General features: G+C 39.4%; 1 protein-coding gene across 2 annotated transcripts in view; it reads right to left on the reverse strand.

The window, feature by feature from the left end:
* Positions 1-23,820, reverse strand: part of LOC101466881 (lysosome membrane protein 2) — a 32,826-nt gene extending 9,006 nt beyond the window's left edge. For both annotated transcript variants that reach the window (XM_004549706.6, XM_004549705.6), the window contains exons 1-6: positions 23,367-23,820; positions 4,757-4,914; positions 2,786-2,933; positions 2,412-2,603; positions 2,173-2,264; positions 1,547-1,666 (exon numbers count right to left, since the gene is read on the reverse strand). In XM_004549706.6, the coding sequence (XP_004549763.1) occupies positions 1,547-1,666; positions 2,173-2,264; positions 2,412-2,603; positions 2,786-2,933; positions 4,757-4,914; positions 23,367-23,489 (833 nt within the window). In that variant the 5' untranslated portion in view covers positions 23,490-23,820. The remainder of the gene's footprint in view (positions 1-1,546; positions 1,667-2,172; positions 2,265-2,411; positions 2,604-2,785; positions 2,934-4,756; positions 4,915-23,366) is intronic.
* Between the last annotated feature and the right edge of the window lie 212 nt (positions 23,821-24,032).

The raw sequence follows: 24,032 nt of genomic DNA on the forward strand, positions 1-24,032 counted from the left end.
CACCACCCGTTTAGCTCACAGATGGGAATTCTGCTGCTATGCAGTCCCAGGTGTTCTCTTTTAACTAAACATGCGTTTTAAACACAAAGTTATGTTAAGCGAGTGACTTATACATAGGGCTGAGGATCTGTGTGAAAGGTCGTCATGTATTAATGGAGCACTTCCACTTCAAATGATTGTAGTAAGTACAATAAAGGGGGGAGGGGGCGTATTCCCTTTAGTCACAGTTACACAGACGCCATAATGACACAACCAGGCCAAGAACAAGTAGGTGAAAGTGCTTTGTAAATATTTGGTGCAGGGGTTTTTGACACACGTCCAATCAAAGTCAAAGGTGCAACCATTCCACTCTGACTTTCCAGATTGTTTCCACGCTCAACAACATGAGGAAGACGTCCGAAACAGCTTGTGCTCTCTAAAGGACAAACTCTTGCTATGAAGACTAGGGAAGCAGCACGTCTGTTTTGCAACAAACAAGGTTTGGGATTAAATTTGGTACTCGTTGCAATTCTCAGCAGTCATCAAACTGTCTCTAAAGACATCCTGGAAATCCTGGAGGAACCATAATAAATTTCCCCAAAAGCATTAGTTGAGAACATTTCTCACAAACACTTCCAAGAGGAAATACTTGTCCTGTGCTTAGCACAAAGTAACACTTACCATCAATCATCAAGCATTAAAAGCATTTTCTTTCTCTCTCTCTCTCCTTATTTTCTGTTATTCCACAATTGTCCTTGCATTCCCTCTCTCACCCTGTCCCTGATGTTCCAGACGGAAACTCTCCTAATAAGGAAGCCTTTTCATGGTGTTTTCTGGAAAATGCCACTTAAGTGTTTCAAACAGTCCTCGTGCTTTAAGCAGAAAAGTCAACAGCAAAGAGAGGTCACCCACTGAGCTGTTAGTAAGTGATCAGGATGTTAAAATAACATACCATGTGATCCACAGGCTGTGGACATTATTTCCATACTAGATGTGAAAGCCTCCACACTGGTCTGCTTGTCATGTACCAGAAATAGAACATGCAATCCCCATGTAAAATGTCCTAAATGGGACACCAAGTGTAAACAGATAGGGGCACACAGGTCCCCATGGTAACCACATTACATGTGTTTTACTGAAAAACTCTTTAATTGAAATAACACTTTATTTTTACCACATGACTAATAAAATTAACGTCAAAGCTGATGCCCTTTCCCTCCTTTGCCAGCTACAGTAATTTTTAGCTATAGCCAAGCTCCAAGAGCAGGAAAATAAAGTCAAAACTGCAGTTCCTCTAATGGCCACTTGAGGTTCTCTCCAAAAATTAGCTTTTCCCCACAGACTTGTGATAAAAAAAGACCAACTTTACAGGAAAAAAAACATGGTCACAGAATGGAATTTTTTTTTAAAAAGGTCTGAGTTTTGCTATGTATATAGTAGCTAAAAACTAAACTAAACATTAGTACAGAAAAAATAAAAACTGGTGCACAAAACTTCACCACAGTGGATAAAATGTGGTTGGCATACCACCAAAAGGGCTGGAGTGCACTGTGGTGATGAACCGTACCTGCACAGGTCTGGAGTAAAGATGTGAATGCGCTCATCCTTGTCAAGCAGGGGGTGGAAAGCACTTCCATCTGATCCAACGATGCTGTTGCTATAGTTAGATCTCCAGAAAGTCAACTCCCTACAAAACAACCAAAAAAGGCTTTTGGAATGTGCAGGCTTGTATTTAAAATCGAAAAAAAGAAAAGAAAAAAGAAAACAAATCTCATTTTCAAAATAATCCCGTCCAGTGAAAACAAATTTATCGTTTTCATCTTAATAACCATAAATTGCAGTGGTACGTTTTGATGATCAAATGTGTTTTTATCTGAAAGTCACAGTTAAAAAAAAAAACACCCAGGAGCACAAGCGTAATTAGAGGCTCCAGGGGACCTAAGACAATAAAACTGGATAAGAAGGTTCAGTAAAGGCCATTTTTAAGGCATCAGGATATCCTGCTCTGTGCTCTGTGTTAAGGGCAAAGATCAGGATGAAGGCAGGCAGACAGTATCTCTATTACTGCCAAAAAAAGTAGAAAAAAAAGGATTTCACAGGCTTGTTAATACAAAGGTTACCCAATAAAATTTCATCACTCTGGATGAAGACAGAGAGGGAGAGTGTGTTTGCGTGAGACTGTATCAGCACTACCTTTGGCCTTTCCATGTTTCGATCCGGCCATAATCCATGTAGTTCTGCTCTCCAGTGTGGTAGATAAATTCACCGTCGTTGCTTCCATTTTTCTAAATAAAAAAACAAACAAACATTCAAAACGTGTTTTTCAAATGTTATTTCTGGAGAAACAAAAAATCTTCAAGACTTCATGGAGGATCTGCTCTGACAACTTTCTTTTCATAGCTTTATATTACTTGTAAAGAGCTGTTACATGCCTTGTACATGAGTCCAAACACCGTCTCCACCTCAGGTTTGGTGCCAGCAACGCGAACCAGCAGAGGATCTTTGTAGCCCCAAAGCAGTTCATCCACAGTGCGTGTAGTGAACAGATCACTCTTGAGAGAGTTCATCCAGATTGAAACCATGGAGGCCTTCCAGAAACTATCTTTCACATTGTTCATGACAGCCTGGAGACAGGAACGGAAGCAGTTGTGAGGAAAAAAAATTTGAACTAATAATACGGGATAAGGTGGACAATGAGATGGAAATGAGGACACAATAAACAATGTTCAGTAACAAAGAGAACATAAAGTCCTCTTTAACCCACTTGGATTTCCACTTTCCTCTACTTTTTCAGTTCATGACTCACCCAGGCAGGGATGTTGACAGTGGTGATGTTATCCTCAGCTGGATCACCCACAGATTTCTCCCTCAGGAACACAAAGCTTTTCGTGTTATACGCGGAGACCATTTTGCCATTTGCCACCATACTTACGTTGTCCTTGTACCTGTACTCCCTGTGCAAACGCAGGAAAAGAGTGTCATTTAAAATCCCCAAACGCAGACCACATAAACGTAGCACTGCATTTGTATTTTAGCACAACATTGCAACCATTCATCCATCCCTGCATCCATTCTCTTCCACTTATCAGGGTCGTGGAGGGTACTGGAGCCTATTGTAGCTATCATAGGGCGAGAAGCGGGGAACACCCTGGACAGGTTGCCAGTGCGACGCAGGACTAACACTTATATTCACACCTATGGGCAATTTAGAATCCCCAGTTAACCTAAGTACATTAAGTGCATGTCTTTAGACAGTGGGAGAGAGAGAGAGACCCAGAGAGAACCCACACAGTTACAGGGAGAACATGCAAACTCCACATAGAAAGGCTCCAGACAGTTTGGGGAGTCAAACTCAGGACCTTCTTGCTGTGAAGCAACAGTTTTATCATTCATCGTATTGAAATTAACCAACCCAAAACTGTTAAAATGACATTCTAGGAATAGATTATCTTGATACGCAATGTTGGCTGTTGCAACGTTTCCGGTGCTTTAGCAGTTATCATCATTTAGGGCTTAATTGAGTGCAGGATTTTGATGACTAGTGATTAAAAACTAGCAACCCACACAAAAAAATAAAAAAGGCCTCCTGAGGAAAAGACAAGACGAAAGTAATATATCGCAAAGAGGAAGCAGAAAAGCAGAAGGCCACATGACACAGCCTGAGGGTTATGACCTGTGGCCCAGCCTAGAAAACCTAAGCAAAAATTCAACATGCACAGTATATGGCAACACAGTAGTAGTGGTATTATATATATTTAATATGTTTTATACTATCACAATTGCCAAATTTTACAGCATTAATAAACCATGTTTATAGCCAGAAAAAATAAGCCTTTATAGAAGTGCCTAAAAATCTGAATTCAAACTGTAGCCCTCCAGATGGCGATAGCTGTAATTGCAAAAAGATTTACAGTCCCAGATAAGACAAACCTCTATAAACACTTTCATGGTAAGGTTACGGACTCACACAATCATTTTGAATAATACAGAATACTAGGGGTGCAACGATACACAAAATTCACGGTTAGGTTAGGTACTTTGGTGTCACGGTTCGATATTTTTTCGATATAGAAAAAAATGTTTACGCCTTTTTAATTTGTCATTTATTAAAATTATAAATATATATTTTAACTCAAAAGTACAGTTTTTAAATTTAATGTTGCTGAAACAACAAAGTAATAAAAAAAATTAATCTATCTGATCAAGAAATCACTCATCTTTGGAAAAGAGAGTTTATTACAGAGAAATGGCTCTTTCCAAATTAAAAGCTATACTATACGCTTCTTCTGGGGTATACTCTCAGCAGCATATTAAACATATCAGGTCCCCATAAGGAGAATCACGTGCTAACAGCTGTCTAACTCGGGTAAAGTTTGTAGCATGCGTGCTTGTTGTTTTTGTCTGCTTCCACTTGTCTTTGCACTAGAATGATGTCGGCGTAAATGTGCAGTCATATTCATTTTGTTCCCACTAGTGCTGTCAGCGTTAATCTGAAATGACGTTAACGGCACAACACGGAAAATCTCCGTTAACGAAAAATCTCCGTTTTCAAAAATACCCGTGTACGTGTGGACGTAGCCTGAGTCAAAAAGGTACTTGTCATGTCCCCGTGGCTACATCCATCTTTTATTTACAGTCTCTACCCAGAGCACATTTACCAGATTGTGTGATTTCAGTGATTTCTTAGAAGACTTTTTTTTTTTACACTCACCATAAACATCTGTTTGCTAACATTCATGTCAACAAGAAGTTGACAAGTTCTGCTCCTGCTTCTTACCTGTACGTATAGGGTCCAATCTGTTTAACTTCTGGCTTTGTCCCTGCAAGAAACTCTTTTGGATTGGTCATATTGAAGAAGTAAAACTGCATGTAGACAGGAGGGGGAGGTTTTTTCCATGAGTCAAACACGCGGCTGCCCTCTACCAACACAATCTCCTGTTGAGACATAAGAAACACTTTTTAGTTGAAAACTCATCATCATATATAATTCAAACTCACAAATATGGTTGTGAAAAGCAAATCTTTTGGGAGTAATTAATATAAAAACACTGACTGCACATTTTACATACTGCATTAAAACATTTTTCTATTCAATATGGAGTTTGACATCATTTTTTTTTATGTGGTTTTCAGGTGATTTCCTGCACAAAGTGGAAACTTTTGCAACAGCCAACACATTTTGAACATGAAGTTTCCACAATGTGCTCCTAGTAAAAACAAATAGTAACAACAAATCATCCGTAGGGGGTCGTGGAGGGGAGATGCTGTCTGAGCGGCAAAAACAAGAACACTGACTGCACACATGAATGGTATGAGGGGAGGCCCTTCCACTGCTCCAATTGTTAGCGGTTGCCTGTGGCAACAGGCAGTTGGGGGAGAGCCGCTAACCGATCATGTGATGCAGAAAGCTGGATGCACACTGTTTATGCAGAACTCCAGCCTTAATGAACTGAGCCACATTCCTCAGTACTGAGCCCTTATGAGGCCCTGGAGGTGGAACACAGGCAACTATCCTGCTTCATTCTCACAGCAAACGTCATTGCCTGCGGACAGGAACATTTTGAGATACATTTTGATACATTTTGAGATACTGGCAAAGAAAGAGGCAAAAAACTGAAGGCTCTGAGAGGATTAGCATTTCTTTCAAGAGAACATTAAGAGAAAATCTCACTCTGGCCTAATTGTGTCAGATTTATCTTAAAGTTAATAGCTGGAGAAATAGGTCCAGAACTGCTCGATGCTTTAGGGGAATACTCACCCCCTCTTACTCCTCCCCCCTCTTCCTCTGCGGTCCCCTCTACTTGATCAGAGACAAAGGTTTAGCTGAGTGGCCAAGGACAATAAAGCTGTCACCTTAGATTGAGGAAGGGAGAGCGTGGTCTTTCTGTGATCTTATTTCATGCTTTGAACAATCAATAGGGTAAACCTCCCAGCATGGCACTTAAAATACATGGAAAACAGGAACAGAAAAAACCCTCTTATCTCAGTATCTACCACTGCTTTCCTTACACCACTCCCCATATGAAAACACATGCAGCAGGTGATTACATAAATACACTTAAAGCTAGTGCTTTGATGTGCAGACATTCACATACATAGATGTGAACAACACTGGGCACAGCAAGAGGCCACAGTATTCATTAAGTCCTCCAGTCATGGTGCACAGGCTTTGTAGGCTCTAAATGGGTTTGCCTCAGTAGTGGTTAAAAGATTCAACAAAGCCAAACAAAGAACTGTAGACCAGCCCTGATATTATTTAAACCATCGAGACTATATCAAGGTCCATTTAGTTTTCTATTGTCCATAAAACCCACTTGCAATCAAACTGCAGAAGTGAAGAATTATGGTTTGGCACAAACACAACCAAAGGATGGAAGTTTGACTTTGGGACAATCCTGCAACTTAAATCTTAGTATAATGATTTCAGTATATGTGTGTATACATATCTATATATTTTCTTCTGAATGGGTGGGCCAATCTGAGCAAAACTTTGCACAGTAGTGATGGGATTTCCAGCTCTTTTTAGAGAACCGGCTCTTTCGGCTTGGCTCACTAAAAAGAGCCGGCTCTTTCGGCTCTGAACCGGCTCTTCAGGTTGTTTTGTTGCTTTAATTAATTTATTAGTAACAATAATATAAAATTATGCACAAAAGGAATTACTAATGTAAAAAAAGAAAGTGGTTTTATTTATATATGTTTATATATAAATATATGCGGTGGCCCCTAGAGACAAAGCACGTACAAACTCCAAAAAGCACATACAAACTCCAAAACACATTTCTAGCATGAACTGAACTTCCAAAACAGAGCTACCTAGATCACTTAAATTACACAATTAAAAGCATGAAAGCATATGTGTATTGTTTGTGTATTTATACACAAGCATTCATATATAGTCAAATAATAAAAATAAAAAAAAGTTCATTTACCTGTTATTACCACACACCAAATCCGGTCGTTGGTACTTGCTGGCTTGTGTAGCCACTAGGTAACAAACGCTCAACACTGTGCCCTAGCATCCTGGAGCACTTCTGTTGTCTTTTGTACGTGTTTTAGTTTTTATGTGCTTCTGAGTTTTTACGTGTGTTGGAGCTATTTGTTCTTTATTTTTGTTTTTGTTCTTATTTTTGAAATTAGTTAAAGTTTGTTGTTAGTTTACTTATATTTTGGGGTTTATTTGTCGGTTAATATTTTGTTTTAAATGATTTGTTTTGTTTGTTGTTATTTTGTTAAATTAGTCAGTAAGAGCTGTAGGGCCATTTTGTTTCTATAAATAAAGAGACTGGTATAGGACCAGCATGCATTGGGGTGGGCCTATGGTTTTTTACCAGAGCAGGAGAAGCAGTAGGAAGGATCTTGTTATTGCTTGCCAAATGGATAAATAAACCAAAACCAAAACTCTCAACTAAAAGGTTTGGACAATGGACTTCTTTTGCCTGCGTACGAAATATTACCTCAGTGCAGCAGTGGCTTGTGGACTTTAAGTTGTGGGACGTTTGATCATACAAAAGTAAAGGAATTGCCACTACACAAAGTAAAAAACCTTCCCGTGGACAAAGGAATAATCCTTCATTAATGGATATAAGGATTTCAAGGATCACCGTCGAACTCGAATAAAAGTTATTGGATCGTCTGGTGAGTAATCCAGACGGATTTGATGTTGAAGCCTGGATCAACATGTCACTCGTTCGTCAAAGCTGGTGAGTGATAATATTGTTTAAGCCGTAAAGGAAAACGGTGAAACTATTGGAGTTTAAAGACATAATTTCACTACAAAGACTGATGAACTGAGTTTTGACGTACTAAATTGGTGCATAATTGGATCGCTAATTGAAACATGCCAACGCCCTCTGTGGAAATGTTTGTCCGCTGCAAAAGGCAGGTAAATGGATGTCATGTTTGTACTTTAGGCTATGGACTCTCAGTGTGCTGTGCATCTTTATAAAGTTTGAAATAATCCAAGAGGACAATAAAAATGTCGGATATTAAGAGTAAACGAGAGGATGACACTGAGATGCAAGCAGAGAAAAGAAGCGTTAAATTTACGCCAAAAGGTTTGGATTTGTATATAAAGACATGCCAAGAAAAGCGCAGTTCAATGTGTAAGCAAGCATCTAAGTACATGGGGAAAATTTCCGCTTTAATGACCTCACATGAAAACGTTAAGGAAGTGTCTTCTGAATTTGGGAAGTTTATTAAATGCTATCAAGATGCAAACGCTTTGCAAGAATCCTTTTTAAGTTTGCCACTGCCAGAAGATGAAGTGAAAAGGCAAGTTGCACATTTTCAGTCGAAGGTGACAGCATTCTCTGTTTTTATGGACAAAGTAAAGGTTTGGTTGCAGGAGGCGGGCGAGCCGTATACTGAACAAAACAATACTGTTCGCAATGATAAAGCTGTTGAAAGTTTGGATGAAATAAAACCTGAAGACAGTGTCTCTAATATCTCAAGTGTAAAACCACCTTCAAAAACCTTGTCACAGCAAAGTCGAATTTCATCAACATCTTCCGCATGCATTAAAGCTGCGGCTGACAAGGCAGCGCTCATGGAGCGACTGGCTGCATTAAAGAAAAAACATTCTATCGAAGCGCAAGAGGAAAAACTGAGAAAAGAAAAGGAGAAACTGAGAAAAGAAAAGGAGACATTATCCTTGGAAACAGAGCTGGCAGCCACTAATGCAAAGCTTCGTGTCTTAAAAATAAATTCAGTTTGTAGCTCTGAGCATTCTGATGGAATGAACTCTTATTTTGAAAGAGGGCACGTACAAGAAGCGCCTAGTTTAAATCCTTGTGCCGATACATTTGTTCCAACATCAAGAGATTACTCTGGTATAAATTCTGCATCTGAATCACAAGTAATCGTACCTAGACAAAGTCAAACCCAACATCAGGTTGATGATTCAGCTCAAGTGACGCAGCAAACACAGCCTCAGTCTCCTACTTTGACTGGGAATTGCACGAAGGAGATTGTAAATATTATGCAAAAACAAAATGACATCACTACTTTGCTTGTAAAACAAAACTTATCTTCTGTCCTCCCCGCCAGAAACATCCCTGTGTTTGATGGAGACCCTTTACAGTACAGATCATTTATGAATGCCTTTGAAAATGGAGTGGAAGCTAAAACTGATAACTGGAGCGACTGTTTGCATTTTTTAGAGCAGTTCACTAGGGGGCAGCCTAGAGATTTGGTGCATAGTTGTCAGCATTTACCACCTGAGCAGGGCTATTCCACAGACAAAGATCTTCTTGAAGAACATTTTGGGAACGAAAATAAAATTGCCTCTGCATATATGGAGAGGATTGTGAGTTGGGTACCTATTAAAAGTGAGGATGTGAAAGGTCTACAGTCATTCTCTCTTTTTCTTCAAGGATGTTCGAATCTAATGCAGCAAGTTGTTTATATGAAGGAGTTGGATTTGCCCTCAAATATGAGAATGGTTGTTATGAAACTTCCATACAAATTGAGGGAAAAATGGAGAGTTGTTGCCTATGAACTGCAGGAACAAAATGGTTACAGAGCAGTATTCACTGATCTGGTTACCTTTATAATAAAACAGGTAAAAGTAGCATCAGATCCAGTGTTTGGCAACATACAAGACTCACAATCTGGAAGCAGCTTTAAAGCTTCAAGTTCTACCAAGCAAAGAAAAAAGGGAAGTAGTTTTGCCACTAATGTCAGTACAGTGCCAGGAATCAAAACTCAATCAACTGGAAGCAGAACAACTTCCGCCGTTCTGCATAGTTGTTTGTTTTGTTCACACAGCAACCATTTACTAGAGAATTGTAAGCAGTTTAAAGCTAAAACGCATCAGGATAAGTTGACTTTTATCAAGGAAAGGGGAATTTGTTTTGGTTGTTTAAAAGTTGGTCACACAAGCAAAGACTGTAGGAGTCGTTTGGATTGCGACGTGTGTCACCAAAGGCACCCAGGGGTTCTTCATATACAGCGGGGAAAATAAGTATTTGACACATCAGCATTTTTATCAGTAAGGGGATTTCCAAGTGGACCATTGACACAACATTTCCACCAGATGTTGCCATCAAGCCAAATATTGACGTCATACAAACAAATCAGAACATATAAGTATACAAGTTAAACCACAATAAATAAAGTGAAATGACACAGGGAATAAGTATTGAATACATGGAGATAACAAGGGGCAAAATGACATAGAAAGCCAGGAGATCACCTGAAATCTGTCAGTATTGATAGAGAAATCCTGTCCCCTATCAGTACCAATTGATATCAGCTGCTTTAGTCCTAATTGATGGCCTATAAAGGCTCCTCATTACCCAGAAGGCACACAGGAAAGACTTCATGATGGGTAAAAGCAAAGAACTCTCTCAAGATCTTCGTAATCTTATCGTTGAAAAGCATTTTGATGGGAATGGTTATAGGTGCATTTCCAGAATGCTGAATGTTCCTGTGAGCACTGTGGGGGCCATTATCCGGAAATGGAAAGTGCATCAGTTCACCATAAACCTGCCACGATCAGGTGCTCCACGCAAGATCCCTGTCCGAGGAGTCCAAAGAATAATCAGGAGGGTTCTCCAAGAGCCAAGAACCACTCGGACAGAACTTCAGGAAGACCTTGCATCAGCAGGTACTGTTGTTTCAAAGAAAACTATAAGCAATGCACTGAACCGCCATGGCATCCATGCACGCTCACCACGCAAGACTCCATTGCTGAACAAAAAGCATGTCAAGGCTCGGTTAAAATTTGCGCAACAGCATTTGGAGAAGCCTGTGGATTATTGGACGACTATAGTATGGTCAGATGAAAGCAAAATTGAACTTTTTGGCAGTCATTCTACACACCATGTTTGGAGAAGAAATGGCACTGCTCACCACCCCAAGAACACCATACCAACAGTCAAGTTTGGGGGTGGAAGCATCATGGTTTGGGGCTGCTTTTCAGCAAGGGGTACTGGCAGACTTCATATTATTGAAGGCAGGATGAATGGAGAGATGTACCGGGACATTCTGGATAAAAATCTGCTGCCATCTACCAGGAAGCTAAAAATGAAAAGAGGGTGGACATTTCAGCAAGACAATGATCCCAAACACAAGGCCAAGGAAACAATGAAGTGGTTTCAAAGAAAGAAAATCAAGTTGCTTGAATGGCCCAGTCAATCACCTGACCTAAATCCCATAGAAAATCTATGGAGAGAACTGAAGATTAAAGTTCATAAAAGAGGCCCAAGGAACCTTCAAGATTTAAAGACCGTTTGTGTGGAAGAATGGGCCAAATTCACTCCTGAGCAATGCAGACGACTGGTCTATCCATACAAGAGGCGTCTAGAAGCTGTAATCACCAACAAAGGCTTTTCTACAAAGTATTGAATAAAGTGTGTTCAATACTTATTCCCTGTGTCATTTCACTTTATTTATTATGGTTTAACTTGTATACTTATATGTTCTGATTTGATTGTATGACTTCAATATTTGGCTTGATGGCAACATCTGGTGGAAATGTTGTGTCAATAGTCCACTTGGAAATCCCCTTACTGATAAAAATGCTGATGTGTCAAATACTTATTTTCCCCGCTGTAGCTCCATTCACAAATGTTGGAGTGGACTATTTTGGACCTATAAGTGTTAAAAGAGGACGAAGTCTCCTTAAAAGGTATGGAGTTCTTTTTACTTGTTTCACCAGTCGTGCAGTACATCTGGAGATTGCATGTACACTTGATACAGACTCTTGTATAAATGCTGTGAGGAGGTTCATCTGTAGACGAGGCCCAGTTTCGACCATCAGATCTGATAATGCTACAAATTTTGTTGGGGCGAATCGAGAGTTGAAAGAAAGTTTGACTGAGCTGGACCATGCCAAAATTCAAAAGGCTTTTGTTCAGGATGGCATGAAATGGAACTTCAACATCCCAGCAGCTTCTCACCAAGGCGGTGTGTGGGAGCGTCTCATTCGTTCAGTAAAGAATATTTTAGCCTCAGTTCTTAAGGAGCAAGTTCTGGATGATGAAGGACTCCACACAGTCTTCTGTGAGGTTGAAGCTATAATGAACGACAGACCCATTACTAAAGTTTCAGATGACTCAAATGATCTTGAAGCACTGACACCCAATCACTTGTTGTTGCTGAAAAATAAACCAGTTTTTCCACCAGGACTGTTTCATCCAAGTGATTTGCATGTCAGGAAAAGGTGGAAACAGGTACAGTACATGGCAGAGTTGTTCTGGAAGAGATGGCTTTCTGAGTACCTACCTTTGATGCAAGAAAGACAAAAATGGATGAGGACTAAAAGATGTCTTATACCTGGAGATGTTGTTTTAATTGCAGACGCTACAGCTCCAAGAGGATCATGGATGATGGCGAAAGTCTTAAATGTAAACCAGGATGCAAAAGGCTTGGTGCGTTCTGTGAGACTACAAACAAGGACCAGTGTTTTGGAAAGGCCAGTGACAAAACTTATTTTGCTACTGGAAGCCTCATCGTGAAGAAAATCCTCAATGAAAATTAAGGATTTGTTTAAGGGAATAGCTCCTCCTTTTGGGACTTTAAAGTAATTGTGATTGTATGCACAATTAGGGGCCGGAGTGTTGGAGCTATTTGTTCTTTATTTTTGTTTTTGTTCTTATTTTTGAAATTAGTTAAAGTTTGTTGTTAGTTTACTTATATTTTGGGGTTTATTTGTCGGTTAATATTTTGTTTTAAATGATTTGTTTTGTTTGTTGTTATTTTGTTAAATTAGTCAGTAAGAGCTGTAGGGCCATTTTGTTTCTATAAATAAAGAGACTGGTATAGGACCAGCATGCATTGGGGTGGGCCTATGGTTTTTTACCAGAGCAGGAGAAGCAGTAGGAAGGATCTTGTTATTGCTTGCCAAATGGATAAATAAACCAAAACCAAAACTCTCAACTAAAAGGTTTGGACAATGGACTTCTTTTGCCTGCGTACGAAATATTACCTCAGTGCAGCAGTGGCTTGTGGACTTTAAGTTGTGGGACGTTTGATCATACAAAAGTAAAGGAATTGCCACTACAACGTGTTTTGGAGTTTTTACGTGTTTTGGAGTTTGTACGTGCTTCAGGGTTTGTACGTGATTTGTCTGTAGGGGCCACCGTAAATATACTTTTATTTATTCACTCCACATAAAATGTAATAAATAAATCATATAATACAAAAATCAACTATTCACATTTCAACTTTTAACTATTTAAATTTTCAGCTTTTTCCTTTTACAAATTTAAAGTGAAACAACACAAAACACTGCAAACCACAACACAATTAAATATAAATTAAAATATGAAAACAAAAAGAACATGCACATTCTCTGTCATATAGGCTTGCATGAATAAACTTTCTGTATCCTTTATCATCCGCAACTGAAAATAGTTGTGGATGAGTACTATACCTTTCTAATGTGCTGTTGTTATCCCTGGCTCCCTCCTGCTCAGTGTTGCCAACTCCTCAGTAAGGAAAATCGCTATTGGTTGTCCTAAAAGTCGCTAGAAGTCGCTAAATGACGTCATCGCCTAATTTGCATAATTGGTCATGCTAATCTAATTGTAACCTATGTTGTTGGAGAGAGAAATAACATCGTGGAAGAGACATAAAGTGAGTAAAAAACGTCCTAAATGCATTTAGAGTTTATTTAGAACTACAAATTAAATTTCTTTTAGCAATTATTGTTTTTTTAATGTCACAATTCCAACCCTGCTCCTTTACCCGGGCCTGGACTGGCAAAAGTGACCCGAAATAAGCACTCTGGTGAAGTTACTTTGTGTGTGTGTGTTTATAAGTAGTTTTAAACCTTGTGATCCACAAAACAGCATATGAGTAAAAGAGTAAAAGAAGAACTGACTGTGTTACAGCACCTGCTGCTTGTTGAGAGTAAAAGCGATACACGTTTTCACGTCTTTTTTAGCGACTTTTTTTTTAAAAAAGTATGAGTATGACCTTAGCGACTTTTTTTTTTAAAAAGTCGTGACTTTTTAAAAAAAAAGTCGCTAAGGTGTCTGAAAACTCGCTAAATATAGCGACAAAGTCGCTAAGTTGGCAACACTGCTCCTGCTCTGTTCCTGTGCTACTGAGTGTAACTACCGCCCCTCCCCCCTCTTCCCAGCGTAAAGCACAAGGCTCGCACGAGTGAAGCGGAAAAAAGTGCGAGCGGGTGAGAGAAAAAAAACAAAAAACAAAAAAAAAAACGGCTGGTGATAAGGAGCCTCTAACAGCCATTTCATTCGCTACCGACCCATCACTATTGCACAGACATCATCACACATACAGCAATTACTAACATCCATGCATTTTAAATTTATATTCATAAATTAAATTTAAATCATATTTTTGTATATATTAATTAATTTCATCATCCCACTGCGAATTCAATGTTACATTCACCGTTTACATTCGTTTCACGTGTCACGTACATAGCTTTATACTCACAAATATTTCTATCCGGGACAGAATTTTGTTTGGCTCAACACTAAATATATCGAATTAAGAATTCAAAATAAAGCAGTGATCACAGGCGTAAAGCTTAAAGGGCGACAATTCATTCCAGTAAAGCTGAAGACATTTTTGATGACCGTGCAACACGTACCTCTAAATTTTATGTAAAACTTGTGGAAGGAAGCATCGTGGTGGTGCAGAATTAAATATTTATGTTTAAATTCTTAAGTGAAAGATTTTCCCCTCACACTGCAAAGAGGTTGACGAGGTTTACATGAGCATGACTAACAAGTTGGCCACAACATTTCCCTAAGTTAATATACAAATAAGCTTATTTTACTTGCAAGTTGTGCACCTTCACCAGCTTTATTAAGCAGGTTAACATTTTCAAAATAAAACCACTAAGCAAAAGAAAGTCCAGAGACGAGACAGTAGTCAGAAACTATAGTGAAGATGGTAATGATGGTGAAATTTCCTTTCAGGAATCAGTCATTTTTCATTATCACTTCACCAGTGGGTCACTTATACTGACCCTGGTTGACTCACATATGAGCTGAGAGACTGCCAGCCAGTTTCCCAATAAATCTTTCAACCTGAAAGAGGCTTAGCACACAAAGAGAGTCTACTGCTGGGAGGGTATCCATGGGAAGAGACCCTTCATGCTGGTGCAATGTGGAAAAGGCAGTAACTTGACACAGCTGAAATATATCATATTGCCAAACTAGCAGATAACTGAGTATGTCTCCATGTGAGTTAAATGCTTGTGTCACTCCCACAGATACATTCTTCTTTCCAGTTTCCACTTAAAAATGAAACTTGATATCTTCTCCAGCCATTTTATTAACAAACATCTATCTACTTGCTTGAACAAGTGAAGAAGAATTCTTTTATGAAACATGGTGTACTTTGCAAAACTTTCATTTCTTGTTTTAACAGGACTTGATATGAATTAATGTGACCATTAAAGCCACAACAATGATCATATATAGCAACTCCTGGGTAAATTCCAGAGTGTTCATCTGGGAAAATGCAAACATTTTCATTTTGAGCTTGAACACTTACATATGAACATGTGTTTACATAAACAATCCGGTCCAAAATCGGATTAATTAATTTTAATTTGTTTAATTTGTTTCCAAAACCCCGCAGTCAGGACATGCTATATTGTATTTAGATAGAAGCTAGCGAGCTAACTTCCTGTTAACTTATAACTCCGTTAAATGTCATAAATTCCGTTTTCATGGATGCCTGGATGTTAAACTCAATTGTTACACCTGGTAGAGCAGAACGCTGATCATTTTATTAAAGATGGAAGACTTTAGACTGTTTTTCAACTCTCAGTAATGCCACAGTGATCGTTTGATATATGGACCTGCAGCGGAGTTCAGGCCCAGACACGGCTAGTGACGTCAGACTGAACAACCGGATAAGTTATAAAAATTACTGCTCCAACCTCTACACATATTTCATCTTAGCAAACCATAGTTGATTTGGACATCTACTTTATGCAAGACACAAAGACATTTTTTCAACTACTTTTTACAGACAGATTACTTCACTTTCAGTCCAGTAATGCCAGAGGGTAAGAAGCTCACTTGAGTTATGTCACCTCGATACATCTTTTATATATATATATAAATCTTGCTTTAAGTTTGTATCTGTCTTGTGTGAAACTTGTATGAAAAGCATACAGTCAAACAAACAAACAAACAGATATTGCAGACATAAACAAAAAGGCTAATCCAAAAGAAGAAGCCACTGCTCCAAAACTGCCAAAAATACCCCCGATAAAGATTTCCTGTTCTTGAGAAATGTCCTTGGGTATGACGAAACTGTTTGGTCATGCACAACCCCAACCCAAGCGAAGTTTACAAGTTTACAAGAAAAATATCACATTACTTTACAGAAAAAAATACTTCACACTTCACTAAATACTTTTTTTCTTATGCAGGCTAAAATATGGGTATATAAGTGGAAGCTACAAACCATGAACCAGAGAGATGAAGCTTGTTGTAAACGGGTCTTTCAAATGGAAACTAATCTGAACTCTAAAGATTGTAACCAAAGACTAGGGTTGTCAAAATGCTATCATCTCAAGCTTAGTATTGATATTGATAACGAATACTGATCTGTGCAAATGTTTGTAGGAATAACCTCTGTTACCTCATGTGCTTCTGGTTAATTTGCATCACATTTTTGTTGCAGATTAAATATTTTTAAGGTAGACTTCTACCCTTTCTATCTGGCTGCTGGTAGAGTTTTCTTAACTTTAATCAGGAACTTTAAGACAACGATATCACATTTAAGACAAATAACTATTTATATTATATACGGACAGGACCATTAACATTTGCTGCCTACTTCTCTCCCAGTTTAATAGAGTGGTTTTATTTTTCATCATTTCTGCTCGCTGCTATATTAATGATAAATAATAGCTAATGTTTATGATGCTTCACCAAGTTTTTTTTGCTGCTCTTCATGTATTTATCTGCTAGCGAAAGCGAGGGCTGTGCCCCTGCTTGTCTGGGTGTGGTTGTCAAGTTATGTGTCAGATAAAGGAGGTGATGATGACACTGTTGGCATCAATATTGCTGGAAATGACTGGTGCATCAGTAATTGTTTTTAGTATCAATTAATATCTGAGTAGCAACATTATGTTATGTGTGTTGACCTTGTACCTTGTTAACCAGCATACTCTGCAACTTCTCTGTTTGGAAAACATGCTTGATAGAGCACAATCACAAAACTCAGCTGATCCAAGCAGAGTTGTGCACTGTGTAAAGGAGTAACCCAAATTGTACTCTGACAATAAAACAAGAATATTTAAACTATAGTACACACTACAAGTAGGGCTGCCACGATTAGTCGACTAGTCACGATTACGTCGACTATCAAAATCGTCGACGACTGATTTAATAGTCGATGCGTCGTTTGAAGCTTTGTAAGATCACAAAAGACGCAGGAATGAGTAGTAGGATTTAAGAGTGTAATAACGGACTGAAACAGAAGATGGCAGCACTGCATGTACAAGGATGCCAGCTGCCGTTAAACCCCGAAGAAGAAGAAGAAGCTGTGTCCCAGAATTCATAGCGCAGCCCTGCTCAGTTTCCAACAATGGCAGCAGCTAGTTAGTTTTAATAATACTCTTATTATTCTTTCTGGGTCACAAAATAAACGTTTAACATATTTTCAGGCGAGAATGTAGCTGTGTAAGCCTCAAATATCTGCTCAGTTTATCAGGACACCACATATTATCAAAATCGCTCCGACGCCTGTTACCCCACTAGCTCGTTAGCGAGCCGGGGGCAAGGCTCACTAGCGCCGTGAGAACACCGGACTCGGTGCAAATCGTTTTCAAACCCACCGCCGTCTTTCGCTACTCAGGTTAAACATATATAAGTCACTTAGATAACTTAAAAATGTTATTGTTTGGCTTTTTTTAGTATTTTATTTGTTCCTGAGTAAATCGGTTTGGCTGAGATTAAAGTTATAGTTTTTGCACAGCTGAATAAACGTCAAGCAGACAGCTGATTATCAGAAGTGTGAGATGCTCGAGAATTTACTCCGGTGTCCCGTTATATTTTAGATAGCAAGGAGTTTATTAAACTTCACTGAAACAATCTGCAAATTCCATTAAAATTTAATAAACTATCATCTTGTCTTTATTTTTAGTTACCACAGACCTGAAACACTTAAAGCTGTAAGCTAATGATAGTTATATAAGAGCAGATGCTGCTGGTGCAATAAGCTGTATGCTGTAAGTCCAATGGATGCATGATCTGATTAGTCGACTAATCGCAAAAATAATCGGTGACTAGTCGACTATCAAAATAATCGTTTGTGGCAGCCCTAACTACAAGGCATGTAGTAGGACCCCCAGACCCCCCTCTTCAGAATAACGGTAACCACCAACCCTCCACCTTGTCTCTTGACCTCAATAACTTAATGGCCTGTATGTTCTTGTTTTGTTCTGGACTAGAAACTGACTGTACTTGAGTTTTACTAATGGGCATTAAAGTACCTAAACCTCTTTTAGAAAGAGCTACTGTGCAATCCACTTACATAGAGATTTTCTTAAGGCTCCAGACTTTGAGTCAAAAGTATATTTATCACTGTAAGTGACGTGCTACTGATTAATATAAATGTCACATAATTGTGTTATTTAGCGACTAAAGACTATTCTGTTACAGACGACTAAAAATTCTGACAACTTTCTTGTTCAAGTGTGAAAATAATTTAATGACATTAATCAGTTCTGTGACATCTGTGATCAAAATATACTAACTGCAGAAGCTCATCTTCAGCTCATTACCTTTTTGTTTTTTTCTCCATTTTCAGAATCAGAATCAGAAAGGGTTTTATTGCCAAATGTTGAGCGGGTTTACAAAATTAGGAAATTGCTGCGGTGCTTCAGTGCAAACATACTGTTTCCACACCAAGCCTAACGGTCAAAGAAAATGAAAATTTTCACATCATCAATAGAAAGTCTTGCATATGGTTGTCGACCTCTAAAGTCTGCGAAGAATAATCTGATACCTGTTATGAAGTCTTGATATGAAAACAAGCATGAAGGTGTGCCATATGAGAATACTGACTGTGGGCCAATGGGTCTTTCATGTCCGCACTATTATTAAGGAAAAGTGAACCTTTTGGGAAAGCTCCACTACTTTCTACCATCTGAAATGTTGGAAATCATCGAAATGTCTGGACCTCAGTGACTAAAGATATGATGAACATTACTACAAATGTTTTCAATGTTGGGCAGATGCTGGATCAAACATTGATCGCAAAACTGTTGCATTCAATGCACCCGTCCAATTTGATAAGTTTCTGACCCATTTTTAAGTTTATGCAGCAAGACTAAGCGCTTCAGTTAGCTTTAATTAATTAAAACATTTAGAAATCAAAGACCATTGTTCAATGTACTACGAAACACAATGGCTAAAAAACAAGAGTTAAAGGAAGTGAAAACAGTAGCTATTCTACATGTTGAGAATGCAAACTTTCTTTTGAAGATGCACAGATGGCACTGTTCTTGGCCAATACAGATTATTTTTAAAAGCATGACCTGCTAATTCTGATTTTCTTTTCTAGGAACTATGACTGGCAGCTGAATAAGCATAAATTCACTGAATAAGCATAAATTCACTGAATGCACGACGCCCTGACAGTGTGTTTATTTGTAGTTGTGTCCCTCTGACCTTTTCACCTTTGGTTCTCAAGATAATCCATCTGAGAATCCTCTAAACCCACAAAACTCTTGAAACGGGATGACTTGACTGGGGTCTGTGTGGGTGACAATTTTGATGTTAACATTGCTCTAAGTATGAGTTTCCCATAAGCAACAGTAAAAAAGCATTAGGGCTACCATGATTAGTCGACTAGTCACGATTACGTCGACTATCAAAATCGTCGACGCGTCGTTTGAAGCTTTGTAAGATCCCAAAAGACGCAGGAATGAGTAGTAGGATTTAAGAGTGTAATAACAAACTGAAACAGAAGATGGCAGCACTGCATGTACAAGGATGCCAGCTGCCCTTAAACCCCGAAGAAGAAGAAGTAGCTCTGTCCCAGAATTCATAGCGCAGCCCAGCTCAGTTTCCAACAATGGCTGTATCCCAATTCAGGGTCTGCAGCCTTAAAGTACGCAGCCTCAACGATCCTCAAGGGCCGCGTACTCAAAGACCGCTAAGGCCGGAAGTGCGAGGCTTGTGAAATGGGACGGTCTAGCCTCTGTTGCGCTGTCCAGGTTGCCTAGCAACCATGATACTAACAACTGGAAACATGTCATACAGCTTTGTTTGACAGAAATGAAGGAGAAAATCTTTTGTTCATTTGTTTGTTTGTTTCTACATGAGCTTTGATCATTCTCTGTAAGATTAAGCTCAGCTATTGAACGGTGTATATTTTAAAGTAAAGGCTATAAAACCAAGTTAGTACAAACGTCACTAATGTCACATAACTTTGCCAACATGTGGCCAACAGTAATGTTTTAATGTTCGTCGTTATTAAACATTTGCACATAAATAAGTGACATAATATTCAATACTTACTTAAAGTTTACTCTTCGGGCGCCCCTCATCCGCCGTTTTTTTTCGGCAAAATTATCCACACCCACCGCCGCGCTATGCATTCTGGGCCATGAAGTCTACACTGCCACAGCCTTAAAATTCGGGGAAATGAAGGACGCATTTCAGGGCCGCATTTCGAGCAGCCTTTGAATTGGGACAGCCTTCGGCGCGCTGCTGTGACGTAATCGGCCTTGAAATGCGTACTTTAAGGCTGCAGACCCTGAATTGGGATACAGCCAATGGCGGCAGCTAGTTAGTTTTAATAATACTCTTATTATTCTTTCTGGGTCACAAAATAAACTTTTAACATATTTTTAGGCGAGAATGTAGCTGTGTAAGCCTCAAATATCTGCTCAGTTTATCAAGACACCACATATTTTCAAAAGTGCTCTGACGTTTTCGGAGACGTCTGTTACCCACTAGCTCGATAGCTAGCCGGGGGCAAGGCTCACTAGAGCCCGTGAGAACACCGGACTCGGTGCAAATCGTTTTCAAACCCACCGCCGTCTTTCGCTACTCAGGTTAAACATATATAAGTCACTTAGATAACTTAAAAATGTTATTGTTTGGCTTTTTTTTTGTATTTTATTTGTTCCTGAGTAAATCGGTTTGGCTGAGATCAAAGTTATATTTTTTACACAGCTGAATAAACGTCAAGCAGACAGCTGATTATCAGAAGTGTGAGATGCTCGAGAATATACTCCAGTGTCCCATTATATTTTAGATAGCAAGGAGTTTATTAAACTTCACAGGAACCCTCAAACACAGGTGGAAAACGTCCTCTCAGCACTGACAACACATACACTGCATTTATAGAAAGTTCTATAAATAAGTAAATTAATTATGTAACACTTCCCCCCATGGATATGTCTCCCCAGACCATAACTATCCCACCACCAAACTAGAGATGCTGAATGTTCTGTGCAGCTTCTCCTCCTTCTCACATGTACTGAAGGTGAACCTGCTCTCAACTGTGGAAATCAGACAGTACCAGTGATGGACCTGCCAATTCTGGTAATGATCAGGCACCACAGTGCCAGGTGGTGAGCACAGGACCCACTAAAAGGACCCACCTTCATAAAGTCTGTTGCTGATTGTTTTGTCAGAGACAGTCACACCAGTGGCCTGCTGGTGGTCATATTGTAGGTAATCTGGCAGTGCTGAAACTGTCCCTCCTTGCACGAAGGAGCAGATACTGGTCCTGCTGATGGGTTAAGGACCTTCCAGCTTATCTAGATTCAAGCTCTCTCTCCTACAGTAACAGCCTGTCTCCTGGAATCTCCTACTCCTAATGCTCTTGAGAGTGTGCTGGGAGACACAGCAAACCTTCTGGCAATGGTACGTATTGATGTGCCATCCTGGAGGAGTTTGACTAGCTGTGCAACATCTGTAGGGTCATCATATCACCTCAAGCTACCAGTAGTGACACTGACTCTAGCCAAATGCCAAAGTAGTGAAAAAACTGTCAGAAAAGATGAGGAGGTAAATGTCTGTTTCCTCCACGTGTGAAACCATTCCTGTTTTGGAGGTTGTCTCATTGTTACCCCTCTAGTGCATCTGTTGTTAATTTCATGAACACCAAAGCAGCTGAAACTGATTAACAACCCCCTTTGCTACTTAACTGATTGCTATACTCTGACTTAAACATTTTCCTTTAACTTTTTTGACCAGCGTAAACTGTAGTTAGCATAGTTAGATTAGCTAATATCAGAACCAACTCCATGAATTCCACATTTGTCACTGCCATGACAAACAAAGTAGGAAGATTTAACATTAAAAACAGAACGCTAAAAATGATACCGGGAACTACAAAAGGTATTCATTATTATTTTTCCACATATTACTAATTTAATCTTTAATATCCCCACTAAGGGCATTAATCATCACTGGCAACAGTCGTTGATGGCCAAAGGTGGGACTGATTTTACTCGGCAAACACACAAAGGCGGATAGTAAAACTTTGTAGGCCAGTCCACAGCACATAACTAATTCTGAAGAATTAGCGCCATGACGTCCATTAGCTTTGCATGGCAGTTCCATATTAGCATATTAATTGCAAGTTATCCAAACTTGCTCTATCTTACCCATTGCACTGGTGTGGGATGTTGAAACAGAGTTTACACAGCTAATATTTTAGTTTAGAGTGGCTGCGGCATCTTAACTTGTTACACTTAATTTAAAGTCAATGAAAAGTTATGTTGTTACGTTTAAGTTGACTTCTTATCTTGTGTGGACAAGAAAGTAACTTGTTTGCACAAGAGGAGTGACTTGTTGGGACAAGATATACATATCACAATATAAGAGATCAATAGGAATTTCTTTAGATCAGTCATTTCCTAGGAAGAAGTATTTATAGTCATGTGTGTGCTCATGGAACTGGGACTGAGGCTATGTAACTGTAGAGAAGAGAAAGTGCTGATTGCATAGTACAGGCTACTTAACCCATAACAGCCCATTTTTGGCCCATCCCCCTCCACCTCACGCGGCCACTCCTTCTGAGACACATAGCCCATCACTGTCTGTTTGAACAGTCGCTGAACAACTATTTTACTCTTGTTTCTATTCAGCGCAATCCACTTAGGTTTCTGATGTGGATAAATAAATCATTACTTTATTTTAATGACCAATAAAACAATGAATGCAATAAAACCAACAGGAAAAAACAGCTCATGTTGGAAAGTGTGAAGAGAATTGGAGGGTATGCAAATGAGTAAGGGTCTCACACACAGGCACACAGACAATGGCATAATTTTAGTGTTCATCATTCTCAACACTCTCCTTGTAAACAATTAGCCCATTCACAGGGGGGAAAATGCACGTCATCACTCATTCAAGCAGCCATGCATGCACGTGAGCTTTAAAAGGTAGAAGAATATAACGGTGTGTGTGTTTTCCCTTTACCTTTTTCAGGCGGTTGTTCATTAATGTGCGGAAAACTTGCCCTGCAAACAAGCCAATCCCAACCGCGAGCAGGACGGCGCAGGTGATCCCAACCACGTAAATGGTACACGATCTCCGTGTCATGTTGGCAAGTGGCAGGAAGAGAGAGATGCGAGCGGGACTCTTGAAGGATGAATGGATGGATGGATGGATGGACACTTTAATGTCCCCACGTTTCCCCACTGCAGACACAGAATTTTTTCCCCTCTTTGGCTTACTGAAAAAAGTTGCAGAAAAGTTTCTTCACGGCTATATCTCAAAGGTGCTGAGCGTTTAGTTTTCCAAAATTACAGAGAGCTGCGAGGAAGTTTTTTGTGACTTGCTGGTGATAGTGAAAGTTTTATTTATTGACTACCACGAGGTCCCCATTCCTCTCAGTCGGTCTGAAGCGGCGACCTTAAAATAAAACATGTGCCACGAGTATTTGTAGCAGGCTGTAAAAACTCCCTCCCTCCTCACGAGGGAGCGCCGATTGGTTGATACGGTTTACGAGCCAGCAAGGGTGTGTGCGCGGGCGTACGCCCCGTGAACGCACCACCACATGCTGAGCAACCCTAAACGTATCACTGTTAGCGCAACTGCTCCAAAACTGAAACGCGGTTTCACTCTATGTGACTGAAGGTGGTT

The sequence above is a fragment of the Maylandia zebra genome, linkage group LG7 (assembly GCF_041146795.1).
Source record: "Maylandia zebra isolate NMK-2024a linkage group LG7, Mzebra_GT3a, whole genome shotgun sequence".
In the NCBI taxonomy this organism is placed as follows: Eukaryota; Metazoa; Chordata; class Actinopteri; order Cichliformes; family Cichlidae; genus Maylandia; species Maylandia zebra.